Source organism: Bos mutus, chromosome 21 (genome assembly GCF_027580195.1).
Source record: "Bos mutus isolate GX-2022 chromosome 21, NWIPB_WYAK_1.1, whole genome shotgun sequence".
In the NCBI taxonomy this organism is placed as follows: Eukaryota; Metazoa; Chordata; class Mammalia; order Artiodactyla; family Bovidae; genus Bos; species Bos mutus.
This window is the reverse complement of record NC_091637.1, coordinates 12,017,265-12,035,402: the sequence shown is the minus strand read 5'-3', so window position 1 is coordinate 12,035,402 and position 18,138 is coordinate 12,017,265. Positions and strand designations below refer to the sequence as shown.

The 18,138-nt window shown below is 39.6% G+C and overlaps 1 protein-coding gene across 3 annotated transcripts in view; it reads left to right on the top strand.

Moving 5' to 3' along the window:
- MCTP2 (multiple C2 and transmembrane domain containing 2) overlaps positions 1-18,138 on the top strand; it is a 261,100-nt gene that overhangs the window by 155,825 nt on the left and 87,137 nt on the right. For all 3 annotated transcript variants that reach the window (XM_005891571.3, XM_070358172.1, XM_070358173.1), the window contains 2 exons: positions 14,202-14,303; positions 16,645-16,719. In XM_005891571.3, the coding sequence (XP_005891633.1) occupies positions 14,202-14,303; positions 16,645-16,719 (177 nt within the window). The remainder of the gene's footprint in view (positions 1-14,201; positions 14,304-16,644; positions 16,720-18,138) is intronic.

Sequence of the window (18,138 nt, the reverse complement as noted above, 5' to 3'; positions counted from 1 at the left end):
CAACCATCTCTCTTGCCCTCTTCTCCTGCTGCCTTCAGTCTTTCCCAGCGTCAGGGTCTTTTCCAGTGACTCAGCTTTTCACATCAGGTGGCCAAAGTACTGGAGATTCTGCTTCAGCATCAGTCTTTCCAATGAACATTCAGCGTTGATATCCTTTAGGATGGACTGGTTTGATTTCTTTGCAATCCAAGGGACTCTCAAGAGTCTTCTTCCAGTACCACAGTTTTAAAGCGTCAGTTCTTCAGCACTCAGCCTTCTTTATGGTCCCACTCTCACATCCATACGTGATTACTGGAAAAACCATAGCTTTGAATATTCGGACCTTTGTCAGCAAAGTGATGCTTATTAAAACAGTCTAGGTTTGACATAGCTGTTCTTCCAAGGAGCAAGCATCTTTTAATTTTGTGGCTGCGGTTGCTGTCCACATTGTTTGGAGCCCAAGAAGATGAAATCTGACACTGTTTCCTTATTTTTCTCACCTATTTGCCATGAAGTGATAGGACTGGATGCCATGATCTTAGTTTTTTGAATGTTGAGTTTTAAGCCAGCTTTTTCACTCTCCCCTTTCACTTTCATCAAGAGACTCTTTAGTTCCTCTTCACTTTCTACCATTAAAGTGATATCATCTGCATATCTGAGATTGTTGATATTTTTCCCAGCAGTCTTGATTCCAGCTTGTGATTCATCTAGCCCAGAATTTCACATGATGTACTCTGCATATAAGTTAAATAAGCAGGGTGACAATGTACTGCCTTGATGTACTCCTTTTTTTGTGAGAGTTGCAAGTTAAGCTTTATTTGGGAGCAAAATGAGGACCATAGCCTGGGAGACAGCATTTCAGACAGCCCTGAGAAACTGCTCCAAAGAGGGAGGGGGACAGTCAGTATATATATGATTTTGGTGAAGGGGGAGTTCATGCAATCAAATGCAATATTTTTGCAGAGGTTTCTGATAGTTTCGAGGAGCAGTCATCACTGTGACAGACTTTAGTGCTTTTCTAGATAGGAGGAGCTGCAAGAATTAGGCTCATAAAATCAGCTCCTGGAAATTTCTGATTATCTGAAGACCTGTTCTGCCACTTTTTCCCTGAGTACAGAGTGCCTCCTTTCTGTTCGCCACCCTGAACTCCTTCCAGGGGTGTTGAAAACCACCAGCAGCTGCACATGATTTAATCCTTGTATTAGATTTCAGGCGCCATGGTGGTGGTGGTTTATTTGCTAAGTTGTAGTTGGGTCCGACTCTTTGAGACCCCATAGACTGTAGCCCACCAGGCTCCCCTGTCCATGGGATTTTCCAGGCAAGAGTACTGGAGTGGGTTGCCATTTCCTTCTCCAGGGGATCTTCCTGAGCCAGGGATCAAACCCAGGTCTCCTGCTTTGCAGGTGGATTCTTTCACAACTAAGCCACCAGGGAAGCCCTGGCAAGTGCCTGACAAGTGCTAATTTGTAGCTGACGGTGCCTAGCACGCAGTGTGGACAAGGAGGCAGGAAAATGCAGCTCATGAGTGGTGGAGGGAGCTTGGGGCTTATTCTTTGAGCAGGGATTACTTGAAGGCTATGGGCCTGGGATAGATATATCAGAAGTTTGCTAGAAAGTTGTGGCTCCAGGGTGAAGCAAGATATAGGGGAAGAATACTTCCTAGAGGAATTGGTTGCAACTCCAGAAATAAGCATCACAGAGAAAATCCTCCAATTCTGTGTTCTGTGTCTCTTAGGAGAAGGATTTATTTCCCTGCTCGTTTAATACAGAGAAAATCATAAAACTTGATTTGTTGGTGCTTCACTATCATCTCTATAGGATTTGAAACGGTACCTGGAAATACCTTTGTTGTTGTTCACGTGCTGAGTTGTGTCCAACTCTCTGTGACCCCGTGGACTGCAGCACGCCAGGCTTCCCTGTCCATCACCAACTCCCAGGGTTTGCTCAGACTCATGTCCATCGAGTCAGTGATGCCATCCAACAATCTCATCCTCTGTCGTCCCCTTCTCCTCCTGCCTTCACTCTTTCCCTGTATCAGGATCTTTTCCAATGACTCAGTTCTTTGCATCAGGTGGCTAAAGTATTGGAGCTTTTGCTTCAGCATCACTCCTCCCAATGAATATTCAGGGTTGATTTCCTTTAGGATTGACTGGTTTGATCTTCTTATTGTCCAAGGGACTTGGACTTCAAGAGTCTTCTCCAGTACCATACCTTATCTCATGTTTAAAAATAAAAATTGTATTTCTTAGAGTGCATAATTTTTGTGATTTCACATTTTCTTTAATCAGGTTATAAACTAAAACTTGCCTTACCTTTCAGAGAAAATACAGACTACATTTTAAAATGTCTAAGTGTTAAGTATTCAAAGTACTTCAACTTTTGCTCTCTCTCAAATTGGTAATGTGCTAAGTGCATCTCAGCCTATTAAATAAAGAGCCTGTTCTGAATTCAATATATCTTTTAATAAGGGTGAATATATTGGGTAACTCTTGGCTCCCTTAAAATTCATATTCTAAAATCAGTATATTAATGGTGGTGAATTGTTCAAAGCACATACATGTGCTCAGGTGCAAGTCAGAATTGAAACAATCCAGGACAGTGAGCCATCCTGCCATAGATTTTGTTTCTGTTCATCTTTTTAAGAGATTAAAAAAAAAAAAAGGTTATATAGATATGTAAAGCTCATGATGAAAAGCAGTAGAAAATTATAATTGTATTAGATTATAATCTGACCTTTTTTTTTTTCTTGGCTGCCATACAGCATAGGGAACTTCCCCAAACAGGGATGGAACCCCTGCCCCCTGGTGGAAGCTCTGAGTCTTAACCACTGGACCACCGGGCAAGCCCTTCTAGTTCTTCATTTTTAAAATGAAGATAATGATAGTTTCTACTGCTAGGATTGCTTATATACGTAAGAACTGACTATTAAAACGAAACCTTTAATATAAGATCCAGCCAATGCAAAAGCATAAGAAAAATAAATGATGTTTTAATGAAGGAAATACATTATTTCCAAGTACTAGTTATCTTAGAATATCTATGAATATAGAGAAAATTAATAGACAATATATTGGAATTTACAAAGTCAGTAATGTGTAAAAAACATCAAAATTGAGAAGATGAAAACCAGTGGCCATACCCAGTAGAAAACATTTACAAACCTAAAAAAAGAAAATAAATAAAACCACCAAAGAGTGTAACAGCAAGAAACAAAAACTATTATAATGCTTAAAAACTATGTGAGGAAGTTCTAGAACTGTACTGAAGGACATGAAAACACTAAATAATCATTTAAATAGCTAATTAGTTGAGAACCATTTAATATATAAAAAGCTTGAAACATGAACTCATTGAGAGGATAAACTAAATGGTCACTGTATTAGTGGGGTGAATTGGTTGCTTATTCATCAGGGCAAAATACATCAGCAAGTTACACGAAACACAAGAGGAGTTAAAGGTCAAACACTTGAAAGAAACCCCATAAACAAAACTATTAAAATAGTGGAAAGTGCTCTACAAGCAAACTGAAAAACAGGAATGATAACAGAACTAGATTTAAGATGTCACAATGAAAGCAAAAATTTCCTTTGAAGATTAGAAGCCATAGGATAGGTTGGTTAAAAAAAAAAAAACTTGCAGCATAAAAACAAATAGATGACAGCAATAATATAAAGTTTGTTTTTAATCAGCAAGCAAAAGACAATTCAATCTAGCAAAAAGTTTAAATCAAAGAGGCAGAAATCTGAATAGCTAATAAGCCTATGAATGGCTCATGCTTTATTCAGCCACCGTCATGGTTGTTAAGACTGCAGAAGAGGAAGCCAGAGCACCTGGGTTGACACCCAGTCTTCTCCCCATAGAATAGAGTTTTGCCAAGAGAATGCACTGGTCATACAAACACCCTCTTCCAACAACACAAGAGAAGACCCTACACATGGACATCACCAGATGGTCAACACCGAAATCAGATTGATTATATTCTTTGCAGCCAAAGATGGAGAAGCTCTATACAGTCAACAAAAACAAGACCGGGAGCTGACTGTGGCTCAGATCATGAACTCCTTATTGCCAAATTCAGACTTAAATTGAAGAAAGTGGGGAAAACCACTAGACCATTCAGGTATGACCTAAATCAAATCCCTTATGATTATACAGTGGAAGTGAGAAATAGATTTAAGGGACTAGATCTGATAGATAGAGTGCCTGATGAACTATGGATGGAGGTTCGTGACATTGTACAGGAGACAGGGATCAAGACCATCCCCATGGAAAAGAAATGCAAAAAAGCAAAATGGCTGTCTGGGGAGGCCTTACAAATAGCTGTGAAAAGAAGAGAAAAGCAAAAAGCAAAGGAGCAATGGAAAGATATAAGCATCTGAATGCAGAGTTCCAAAGAATAGCAAGGAGAGGTAAGAAAGCCTTCCTCAATGATCAATGCAAAGAAATAGAGGAAAACAACAAAATGGGAAAGACTAGAGATCTCTTCAAGAAAATTAGAGATACCAAGGGAACATTTCATGCAAAGATGGGCTTGATAAAGGACAGAAATAGTATGGACCTAACAGAAGCAGAAGATATTAAGAAAAGGTGGCAAGAATACACAGAAGAACTGTACAAAAAAGAGCTTCATGACCCAGATCATCATGATGGTGTGATCACTCACCTAGAGCCAGACATCCTGGAATGTGAAGTCAAGTGGGCCTTAGAAAGCATCACGAACAAAGGTGATGGAATTCCAGTTGAGCTATTTCAAATCCTGAAAGATGATGCTGTGAAAGTGCTGCACTCAATATGCCAGCAAATTTGGGAAACTCAGCAGTGGCCACAGGACTGGAAAAGGTCAGTTTTCATTCCAATCCCAAAGAAAGGCAATGCCAAAGAATTCTTAATTGCACCATTGCAGTCATTGTGCTAGTAAAGTAATGCTCAAAATATTCTCCAAGCTAGGCTTCAGCAATACGTGAACCGTGAACTTCCAGGTGTTCAAGCTGGTTTTAGAAAAGGCAGAGGAACCAGAGATCAAATTGCCAACATCTGCTGGATCATCAAAAAAGCAAGAGAGTTCCCGAAAAACATCTATTTCTGCTTTATTGACTATGCCAAAGCCTTTGACTGTGTGGATCACAATAAACTGTGGAAAATTCTGAAAGAGATGGGAATACCAGACCACCTGACCTGCCTCTTGAGAAACCTATATGTAGGTCAGGAAGCAACAGTTAGAACTGGACATGAAACAACATACTGGTTCCAAATAGGAAAAGGAGTACGTCAATGCTGTATATTGTCACCCAGCTTATTTAACTTATATGCAGAGTACATCATGAGAAACGCTGGACTGGAAGAAGCACAAGCTGGAATCAAGATTGCCGGGAGAAATATCAATAACCTCAGATATGCAGATGACACCACCCTTATGGCAGAAAGTGAAGAGGAACTCAAAAGCCTCTTGATGGAAGTGAAAGAGGAGAGTGAAAAAGTTGGCTTAAAGCTCAACATTCAGAAAATGAAGATCATGGCATCCGGTCCCATCACTTCATGGGAAATAGATGTGGACACAGTGGATACAGTGTAAGACTTTATTTTTGGGGGCTCCAAAATCACTGCAGATGGTGACTGCAGCCATGAAATTAAAAGATGCTTACTCCTTGGAAGGAAAGTTATGACCAACCTAGAGAGCATATTGAAAAGCAGAGACATTACTTTGCCAGCAAAGGTCCGTCTGGTCAAGGCTATGGTTTTTCCAGTGGTCATGTATGGATGTGAGCATTGGACTGTGAAGAAGGCTGAGCGCCGAAGAATTGATGCTTTTGAACTGTGGTGTTGGAGAAGACTCTTGAGAGTCCCTTGGACTGCAAGGAAATCCAACCAGTCCTTTCTAAAGGAGATCAGTCCTGGGTGTTCATTGGAAGGACTGATGCTGAAGCTGAAACTCTAATACTTTGGCCACCTCATGCGAAGAGTGACTCATTGGAAAAGACTCTGATGCTGAGAGGGAATGAGGGCAGGAGGAGAAGGGGACGACAAAGGATGAGATGGCTGGATGGCATCACTGACTCGATGGACGTGAGTCTGAGTGAACTCCGGGAGTTGGTGATGGACAGGGAGGCCTGGTGTGCTGTGATTCATGGGGTCACAAAGAGTCAGACACGACTGAGCAACTGAACTGAACTGAACTGAACTTCTCCCCAAACTGGCTGTGTGACTTTTGACACCTTACTTAACATCTCTGGCTCTCTCTCATCCTCCATGAAATGATGATAATTATCACAGTACTTGCAGTGGAGATCTGTGGTGAGGATTCACATAGTTCAGTGAATGTAAAAAGAGTACTCAGTAGCACACGGTAAGCACTTAAAGTGTAAACTGTCACCTCATCACCCTTGTTTTAGTAGCTTAAATTACTAAATTAGTTTAAGCCATCAGATTAACAAATATAGTCAAGGTTTTTCAAGAACAGTGATGATTAAGTGTAGCAGAAGGACTCTCTCCAGTGCAGTTGGCGGGAGCATGACCTGATACAAGCCTCTTAGAGGAGACTTTGGATTAAAATTTAATAGACATATCTTTATGCATTTATGTACTAGATATCTATTTTAGAGAGGTAACTGGGGCTTGGAGAAATACAGTAATTAGCCACAGTCACACAGATGCTAAATGCCAGATATGGGAATTGAATTGAAGTCTCTCTGGTTTCATGGTCCTACCATGGCCCATTGTTAATAAACATATGACAGAAAATGTTCAGTTTCATTAGTTATAAAAAAGCACATATTAAAACAACCTGAGGCCATTTTATTCCTATGAAATTGCTGTATATTAGATAAAAATGCCTGTGGTTGGCAAAGTTGCAAGGAAGTGGATAGGCTTACTCACTGGAGCCAGGAGAGTAGAAGTTAACAGTATTTTAGGAGAGCAGGTTGGCAGTACTTGCTGAAACTGTAAAAATAGGTGTACCCTGTTACTCAATAATTCCACCTTAATTTTTGGGGGAGAATGCATCATGGAAATATAAGTATATCTATGTATAAAACTATCTATGTGTCTGTAGCTGTTAAAAATTGGAAACAATCTTAGTTGCAACTTTAGATTTGTTTTTTTCAGTTGCTCAGTCTCATTGGACTCTTTATGACCCCGTGGACTGCAGCACGCCAGGCTTCCCAGTCCTTCACTGTCTGCGGGGTTTGACCAAACTCATGCCCATTGAGTCGATGATGCCATCCAACCACTTCATCTGCCTCCCCCTTCTTCTGCCCTCAATCTTTCCCAACATCAGGGAAGACTTTTCCAATGGAAAGAAGCTGGAAGATTGGTGAAGTAAATTACAGAATATTCTTTTCCAATGGCAGATTGGTTAAGTTAATTATGGAATATTCATAAGATAAAGAACCACTCTGAATTATGGAGAAGAATAAATTTTTACAATGGAGAATATTTCCCGTACTTTTTGTCAAGTTTAAAACACAAGTGGTTAAAAAGCATATACATTAAAATAAAGCTAAAAAATAATGTTATTTCATAGGCAGCTCCTATGTACTTGTCACTGTTCTTACTGCTTTTTGCTGATTATTTCACAACAGCTGCTGAGATATGTATCTTTTTTATTCACTCTTTACAGATTAGGAAACTGGAGAGAAGTTATGTAACTTATCCAAAGTTTAATAGCCACTCTGAGCCAGAGCCAGAATTTAAACTCACTTCATCTGCCTCTAGAGCCCCAATCTTTATCCAGTACACTGTGATCTTATTTTCCTAAGATGTTGTTTAGTTGCTAAGTCGTGTCTAACTCTTTGCAAGCCCATAGACTGCAGCGTACCGGCTTCCCTGTCCTTCACTATCTTGAGTTGGCTTAAGCTCATGTCCACTGAGTTGGTGGGCTTTCTTGGTGGCTCAGGCCGTAAAGAATCTGCCTGCATTTCAGCAGACCTAGGTTTGGTCCCTGGGTTGGAAAGATTCCCTGGAGAAGGGAATGGCTACCAACTCTAGTATTCTTACCTGGAGAATTCCACTGATAGAGAAGCCTGGTGAGCTGTGGTCCATGGGGTTGCAGAGAGTCAGACTGTCACTTTCTTAAGTTAAATACATATTTAAAAGTACATTACAAATTAGAGCTGTGTGTTTGTCAAAATATGTAAAAGATAAAAAATACATTTTTTTCTTTTTTAAGCTATTTTTGTAAACTGTACAGCATTTATACAATTAGTGTAAAATAGTTTGTAAAGACAGCTTACATTTTAAGGAGAGAGTTGACAGACTTGCTGGGTACAGCAAGGTTTTCTGATTTTTTCAAAGTTCAGTGCAGGGTTTTGGATTCAGAAATGGCTGGACGCTTGCTCCTTGGAAGAAAAGCTGTAACAAACCTAGACAGCATATTATAAAGCAGAGATGTTACTTTGTCAACAAAGGTCCATGTAGTCAAAGCTATGGTTTTTCCAGTAGTCATGTTTGGATGTGAGTGTTGGACCATAAAGAAAGCTGAGTGCCGAAGAATTGATGCTTTTAAACTGTGGTGTTGGAGAAGACTCTTGAGTCCCTTAGACAGCAAGGAGATCAAACCAGTCCATCCTAAAAGAAATCAGTCCTGAATATTCACTCGAAGGACTGATGGTAAAATGAAGCTCCAATACTTTAGCCACCTGATGCAAAGAGATGACTCATTGGAAAAGACCCTGATGCTGGGAAAGATTGAAGGCAGGAGGCGAAGGGGACGACAGAGGATGAGATGGTTGGGTGGCATCGACTCTACGGACATGAGTTTGAGCAGGGAAGGGGAGATGTTGAAGGACAGGGAAGCCTGTCATGCTGCGGTTCATGGGGTCACAAAGAGTCGGACACGACTGAGCGACTGAACGACAACAAACGGGTGGGTTGGATTGCCTTGCTCGAAGACAGAGGTGGTATATGAGGAGGGCTGGGTTGATGAATTCGGTGCTGCCTTTGCTGTTAGCGGTGGCCTTGATCAGGGCAAATCGCGACCTCGTGGGTTTTGCAGTCTCATGGTGTTTGTGACTCCTACCATGGGAAACAGGCCTGATTCCAAGCGGGGACGGAAATAGAATCACGACCAAGTAAAGGATAGTCACTTTCTTCTTTCCCAGCCATGTGTCTGTCCATATCACATTTTATTGGAGTCACTTTGCATGTGCATCAGTGGGAACCAGCTGCTATACTGTGATGTCGTGTGAGAATGTTTTCCCTTTTGTGTGCAGTGAAAAGCTTCTGATAGAATAAGGCTTGTTTACACCCAAATGTTCTCCTTTTATTCACAAGAAGGTTACAGTGAGGAGGGGGGAGGATCAATATGACTCTTGAGTTTGGATTTAGATCTTAAGTGTGTATCTTTCCTCCTTAAGCCAACGGATGGTTTTATTCATATTGATTTTGATTAACTTTGCCGTTGAATCAGTTGATATCTAGTTACATCAAAGAACTTTAAAGCATAATAATGAGAATTCTTTAAAAAGAGTTTCAGCTAAGAAAAATGCTTTTTTCTGTGTCCCACATACTTTTTTATATGCCAATTTAAAACAGTTCCATTTTCTAATATAACGGATAGTATCTTTTTGACACAAAACTTAGTTTTAACATCCAACTTTTAAAAAGTTCCTTATATTTACTGTGCTTAAAGCTTGTGTAAGCAGATTTAAAATTCTTTTATACAGAGAAAAATTGCATAGTTTAAAGGTAATTTCAGGTCAGATTAAAATCTGTTACTTGTCCTCTGGCTCTGAAATCCTGAATTGTTACTCAGACACAGACTTCCTGTGCTCTTTCATTCACTGATTTAACCAGGAATTCGTGGTTAGCATGTTCTTGATCAGGCTTCCCAGGTGGCACTTGTGGTAAAGAATCCACCTGCCAATGCAGGAGACATAAAAGATGCAGATTCAACCCTAGGCTGGAAAGATCCCCTGGAGGAGGGCATGGGAACCCACTCCAGTATTTTTGTCTGGAAAATTGCATGGACAGAGGAGTGTGAGGCTACAGTCCATACCATTGCAAAAGAGTCAGACATGACTGAAGCGACTTAGCACTCATGCACACACTCATGTTCTTGATAAAAGCCTGCTGATATATCATTTTGTTTCTGAAAATAAGGTAAAACAACATGGAAATGCCCATTTCCCTGATGGTGAAAGTTTTATTCCTAATTAGGTTACATCTGTATTACCATCCTACAGTGCTGCCTTCCCCAAATGATTGCTTGATATCTGTGCTTCTTACCTATGAAAAGGTGAGATTGCAAAGGTGTGTGACAAGTCCCTATGAAGAGTTCTCTTGTTACACTAAAGTTAGAGACATTATCCATTATTCACTCTTCTGTTTGAGTGAAATGAAATCCCCTCCAAAATGAATCCAGGAAGACTGTCCTGTTGAACTGAGAGACTTCCTTTTGTCATAAATTGAAAATGGTATCATTCCTTTTTGCCTTGGGTGACAGAGGTCTTGACTCTTAATTGAAGTGCCTTTCTCATACCTAAAGATAAAATTATATATGGATTCTCTGCTCTAAGTTTTCTTTTGGCTGTGTTTTGTCTGTGTTCATAGAGGTTTTAACATTAGAAACTGCTACAAATAATTTTCACAGTTAAGTATAAACAATAAATATAGTCCTCAGCTGGAAAAATATGTTTATCTTTTATTTTTTTATTATATAAATACTGTGATATAGGAGTTTGGCAAGTTGAGATGTTGTGGAAATTTTTATCCTCTATTCATGTGTTGAAAGTTCAATTATGTATAAACCTTGGGAAATGGAAATATTTTAAAAGTTTCTTTGGTTACTATTTCAGTGTTAGTTATAACACTAAATGTTCAATGCATTGATCTGTGCTTAACTCAAGCATATCCCAGACACAAAATAGTCTGTTTCCTCTCTATCTCTCACTGTTTATCTTTTCCTCAGAGATATTATAGAGGACAGACTGAAAACAGCAGAATCAACCAAATGTTCATAAATAAGAGGATTTGCAAATTGTGGTTTATTCAGATTGTGAAACTTACATAGCAGTTTAAATAAATGAGAAATATACTAATACAGTCATTATCAAATCATATTGATAAAAAATGAAACTGCAAAATATATTCAGTTTAGCACAAAAAATTTAAAATAGTTTTTCTCAAGAATATAAAAATGAATATAGATTCTCAAAAAATTTTAGAAATTCCTGTCTAATTTCCTTCTCCAGGAAGGAATTGTAGTATTTATGGACATCCAGAAGGACTTTTTTTCTGTCATGTTTCAATCTTTTTACACATTTTTAAACTTGGAATTTCTATATTTAAAAAGTAATATATTAAAGTGCCAAACATGAGTAGCCTTAATTATATCTCTAGCTTTAAAAACAGCATTAATGTCCTAGGTGGATTCTGTGCTTTGCTGACACAATTCTAGGACATTGAGAAAGAGGAAACGATCATTTACCCAAAATAATAATTAAAAAAACTTCTTTTACTATGAAATGTTTCTTTTTATACAGATATCTCTTGTTCTTCTGTTGCCCTTCCCGAAGCGTTAAGAAATCATGGAAATTTTAAGATAACGGTACAATGACTGTGGGTTGAAGCAAAGCTAAATTGGACCAAAGTCAGCTTGGCAAATTGTCATGCTGTCTTTGTATTTATTTCTTTCAACTTTAACACCCACAATTTATTAAGTGAGACAGAGGATACAAGAGGAAGCTCGGAATCCTGTTTGGATACCGTTTAGGAAGGAAGTCAGGTCTTGATGGGGCAGCCCCTTCCTCTTCGCCACTGGCCAGGAAAACCATCTTTCTGTTAAAACCTATTCAATCTGAGAGAGGTGGGGTGACTTCGGGAAGGAAGGTGACCTCTCCCTTGTAAAGTGGAAAGGCTCTGTCCTCCACCCGCCCCACACCGTGACTTATTCAACTCACTTCCACCACTGTTTATAAGAACACTTGTGTTGAATGCTTGTAGTACAGCAGTAGTCATTTAAAATATAGCTCAAACGTCATGCCCTCAAATTTCCTATGTTATTCCAAATCTTTGATCATTACAATCCCAAATGGAGCTTTTGGTCAGCTCAAGTTTGCCTCTGCCCTGTTTGAGTTAGCAGAGATGTTTTGAACAAGCCAGAAGTTTAATAATACATATGCTGCTCCTGTGTACAATATAAGCATTGCTGCTTGCTATCAAATCTGAAAAGAAAATGCCTTAATGAGAGCCAGGTCATTTCCAAAATGATACAGCAATGTTTTTCTAAGATGCCTTAATTTCTGGGGTAGTATCAAACAAGTAGTTTGATATATGGAACTGATGTACATGCTGGCTGAGGGAGGCCATCAGTGGAACTTGTTTAAACTTTAAGGGCTTATCAGCATGTTGTTCTTTTAAAATGTATTGAGTTTTGACCTCAACTTTAGCTATACTGGTTTATTTAATTTGCTTTGTAACATGGCTGTGAAAAACTGGTCGTTCTTTAAAAACTGGCTCCTTAATTCATTTCTTTAAAGTATTTTGTAAGATTTGTATAAAATAATGTCTTTAAATTATATTTTATATTTCATAAATATTTTTATGAAACTATTTTAGAAGATAAAGGACAGAAATTGTAAGGACCTAATAGAAGTAGAAGAAATCAAAAAGAAGTGGCAAGAATACACAGAAGAACTACACACAAAAAAGTTCTTAATGACCCAGATAACTATGACGGTGTGATCACTCACCTAGAGCGAGACATCCTGGAGTGCAAAGTCAAGTGGGCCTTGGGAAGCATTACTATGAACAAAGCTGGTGGAAGTGATGGAATTCCAGCTGAGCTATTTAAAATCATAAAAGATGATGATGTTAAAGTGCTGCACTCAATATGTCAGCAAATTTGGGAAAATCAGCAGTGGCCACAGGACTGGAAAAAAAGTCAGTTTTCATTCCAGTGAAATGGAAGGAAATCTGACAAACCTAGACAGTGTATTATAAAGCAAAGACATCACTTTGCCAACAAAGGTCCATCTAGTCAAACCTATGGTCTTTTCCAGAAGTCATGTATGGATTAAGAGTTGGACCATAAAGAAGTCTGAGCGCTGAAGAATTGATGCCTTTGAGTTGTGGTGTTGGAGAAGACTCTTGAGAGTCCCTTGGACAGCAAGGAGATCCAACCAGTCCATCCTAAGGGAGATCAGTTCTGAATATTCACTGGAAGGACTGATGCTGAAGCTCCACTACTTTGGCCACCTGATCAAAGAGCCGACTCACTGAAAATGACCCTGATGCTGGAAAAGATTGAAGGCAAAAGGAGAAGGGGAAACAGATGAGTGGATGAGATAGCATCACCAGCTCAATGGACATGAGTTTGAGCAAGCCCTGGGAGATAGTGAAGGACAGGGAAGCCTGGCATGCTGCAGTCTATGGGGTTGCAAAGAGTCAGTCAGACGCTGCTTTGCGACTGAACAGGAACAATTTTATAAGCTATAGTTGATATTTTTATAAAATCAAATATTATATTATAATTAAGACATTTTATCCTACAACCCTGTTTTGGGAATAACTGTAAGTTTACAGAAATGTTGCGAAGATGATACAGAGTTCCCATACACCTTCACCGAGTTTCTTCTTATGTTGACATCTTACATTGCCATGATGGATTTATCAAAACTAAAAAAAAAAAAAACCTGACATTATCCATTACTATTATTAACTACACTCTGCTATTTATTTGGATTTCACCAGTTTTTCCACAAATGTCCTTTTTCTGTTCCAGGATCCAGCCCAGGGTACCACATTGTGTCATCTAATCTCCTTAGTCTTCTGACTTGCAACAGTTTCCAAGTTTTCCTTTTTCCCATGACCTTGGCAGTCTCAAGTAGTACTTGCCAGAAATTTTGTAGAATATTCATCACTTCTTAACAAAAATGTTTAACCTCTGGGATTTTTGAACGAAAGCCCTGGTAGACTTAGTAATAGTTTGTACCACCAATTTTCCACTCATATATCAGTTTCAGCCTGGTGATTATTTCTTTTTAAATTTTTCTTTTATTTTTTTATTCATTTATTTTTTTATTGGAGAAGCCTGGTGATTGTTACTTTATCTTCTTATCAGTTATAGAAGCACTTTAGGATTAAAAATTGATTTATGATTAATATTTATATGGTTTAATTTTGTTTAATATTGGCTTCAACTGTGTATGCATTTTACATTCTCAGTGTTGTCAGCTTGTTCAGTTTAAACCTCACAGGAAGTTTGTGTTTTATCTATTGTTTATCAGATTCGAGATGGACAAACAAACTGTTACGTGCTGAAGAATAAAGATTTAGAACAAGCTTTTAAAGGAGTTATTTACTTGGAGATGGACCTCATATATAATCCGGTAAGTCTAACTAGACTACCTCCCAACTTCTTTGTACCAAAAGTAAAAGGTGGCCAACCTGAAGAGAGTCAAATCACTATAAAATGTTTCAGAATTTTTACAGCTACAGAGAAAATAGTGTTTTGAAACTTAGCCAAAAAAAAATCAGTGCTGGACAGTCTCATATTAATCCTTTTGGCCCAATAGAATTGATGGTGTGTAATTCTCAATAAATTAATGTTAAAAAAAACCAAAACAACAAGAAATAAGAGGAAAATTAGGTTCTTGGCTTTATTACCTTTAACCTTCTTCCATTGATGATTGAACAGAGATGTTTTCAAGCCTCTATGTTATTTAACTATTATAGTAGATGCTCTACAATCATACATTATCAGGACAAATAGTTAATGGAAAGCATCAGTAAAAGGAGGATTTTTTAAAATGCATCTTGCACTTTTAGCATAAGATAAAATACATGAATATATATTCCCTACCAGTCTTTAGGTGCAGGCCTGAAACCTTTTTCCCAATAGCATAGACTTAATATTTTTAGTTCTACAGTGTATTCCTTGCATACATACACCTATAACATCTTTAAATACTAATTTCAGTTTCTTGAAAGTAGAAATATTCTTTAAAGACACAGAACAGTCTGAATGTGGAATCCCTCTAGGTTATTTTTCCATAAAATCATCACCTCAGTAGCAGTATCTTTGTAGTAACTGACCTTTCTCAACACTTTCCAGAACAACATTGATTTCAAGTCTTTTGATCTGTATTAGTGCTTCCCTGGTGGCTCAGCAGTAAAGAATCTGCCTGCAACGCAGGAGACCTGGGTTCAATCCCTGGGTCGGAAAGATCCCCTGGAGAAGGAAATGGCAACCCACTCCAGTATTCTTGCCTGGAGAATTCCGTGGACAGAGGAGCCTGGTGGGCTACAGTCCATGTTGTCTCAAAAGAGTTGGACACAACTGAGCAACTAATACTTGTATAATATATCAATAATCTCTATGATAATTAAAATATAGAATTACAGTATTGGACAAAATTGGCATAAATAGGTTTACAAATTAGTGCATTTGGTTCTGATGGGTATACAGTTCAACTGTTGGGAGCAAAAATTCCTAGGCGTGCGAGAATGTGGCTTACTTAGCTGTGAGCATTCATTTGTCATGGTATCAGCAGCAGGTTCTAGAAGGGGAAGGGACAGCACAGGTTAGATAGTGGGGTCCATGAATATAGGATAGGGGTACCTTCACAGTAATTAGAAGAATGGCTGCCATTTATTACTCACCTACAATGTCCCAGGCTCTGATACTCTTTCATTCCCAGAAGAAGCCTGGTCCATAGCGATCATGAATGTCATCTCATGATAAGCAAATAGAATCAAAGAGGAGAAATGATTGCTAATAAATGAGTGAGTTAGGATCCAGATGCAGGTCTTCCCGACTCTTCTCCCTGATGCTACACTACTGATTCTTTGCCTTGTTTAAGAGATTATTCATAAAATCAGTAGCAGGGAAGTTTTATTCCTGGAAATGTTAGCACTCTGGGCACAGGCTCCAGTATGTGGGTCTGCTGTTACTTCCTCTTCTTCCCCATTGAACATTTCCCTTCAAGGAGAACCTCTGGTGCATGTTAGATCACCCTGCATCTCCTGTTTTCTTCTGGCAAGGACTTGTATATAGAATATGCATACATGTGAAACTGGAGTTTTAGGCGGGAAACAGCCTTAAATCCAAAACTGTTAGTTCAATAATGTTCTAATTGTCCATCTGATATAGAAGAAAAGGACTTGAATTTTATTTTTGAGGTTTTTCCCTTAGTATAGTCATTTGGACAAACCACAAAATCTCTCTGACCCTCAGTTTATTCCCTAAAAACAGGACTAAGATGACTCACGTACTTATTTTTCTGGATCATTGAGAGGAAATGAGATTCTCTATGGGAAAAAAATGTTTTTATAAGCCGGAAACTGATTTCCACATTGCAAGGTGTTACTGACAAAGGGATAGTGCAAAACCATGATTTGAAGGGAAGTTTGACTCTTTAGAAACTTTAGTTGGAGGACTTGGTGAGTCAATCTCTGCAGTGGCTTAAAAAAGTCTCTTCAATTTGCAGCGTGGGAAGAGCCCCCACAAGTCTCCAGTCTGACCTCGTCTCATCACTCATGACAGTGATGTTCATGAAGTGAGACCCAGAAGCCCTTGCAGAGCACCAGGGCACCCCTAAGTCTCTGCTCCCCACCCCTACCCAGGCCCTTAGGGTCAGAAGGTGTTGGTTTCTAGGACTTCTCAGTCATTTGAGAGAGAGTGAAATCCATCTCAATGCTTCTGTTTTTAACCCTGATGTTTCTTTCTAGATCAAAGCAAGTATTCGGACCTTTACTCCCAGAGAAAAGCGGTTTGTTGAAGATGGCCGCAAGCTGTCCAAAAAGGTAGGTCAGGGCAGTAACCTGGCTTGTTGGTACACTCAGCACCAGCACCTGGAGTACTTACTGCTCATGACTTGGTCTCCCCTCCCCTCCCTCTCCATTCCTCCTCCCTCTCTCCACCTTCGCCCCCATCATCTCCCCTTTCCTCCCTAGATGAGGACTTGGGTTGGGTTCAGTAAAGAAGGGAAAGACTGAGAACATATCTGTTGGATGATGCAGGGAGTGTCGGCCCTCCATGCATCCAGAACCGTTTTGTAAACAGGAATTCTGAGCACCAAGCCTCCATAAACCTCCAGAGTGTCCTGGGCCCGTCCGCCCTCCTTCCATCACAGCCATGCTCTTCTCCCTCCTTGCACATTTCAGAGGCATTTTGCTTCCGACGTCCGTCATACAGTTAAGCCGGTGACTCTTTCAAGATGTCCAGCCTCAGATTCACCCACAGCTGTTCCTCCCACTTCTGTTTTGCCTAAATTTGAGATGTATCAGCATTTTACCCCCGGTGGAATAAATCCTCACTCCCCCTGCCAGGGGCCCTTAATTCCTCTCTCATCAGCTCAACAGAAAGTGAAGATCAGGGCTGAGTAGAGGAAGTTCCACATTTTTCTTACCACGACCTTTCCAGTTCTTTTCAGAGCCCCTCCCTGTTCTGGTCCAGCGCAGTTCAGGATTTCACTCTGTACTTATTGTCCCTCTGCAGTTGTGTAACAGCGTGTCCCCTTTTTAAAGTGTTTATGACTTCCACCACTTCCTGTGGGGTGAGCAGCTGGGGATTACATAAAGCAAGTTAAATATAAAGGCAGCTTACCATCCTTTGGTTTCCCATGAACTTCTGGACACACCGGGAAAGGCCTTAATCTGCTTCTGAAAGGAGCATCCGAATGTTTTGGTCTGCCACAACATTTGAGTGTAATATTTATTTTGTGTAATCGGAGTCAGTGGCTTTATTATTGTTATTATTATTGCCTTTTGCCCTGTTTACTTGAAAAATTAAAACCTGAATTGAGGTAGGTGGCATTGCTGTTTTTGCAAACAGATTGAAATGAATCTACCTACATCTGGGAGAAAAGACCTTGCCTGTGCCAAACAAGACCTTCACCTCTGTGTGGGATGGCTTTGGGAGGTGGGAGCACCAGGGGATTTGGGGCTGAGACCCTGGGATATATTAGGTTTCTCCCTCAGGGCCTCTCACCACTAAGTATCCCCAGATGGTTGCAAAGTTGAAACCTATAATTGTGACCCAGCTACTTAAAATCTCTTGGTATGTGCCAGGCACTGTTCTAAGCCCTTCAAGTGTCTCCACAACCTCCAAGGTTGGCACTCCTATGTCAACCTCGTTGAATAAGAGAGGTTAAGAAACTGGCCCAACGTCACACAGCAAAGAGGTGGGAGAGCTGGATTCCCTCCCCAGGAATTTACTTCACT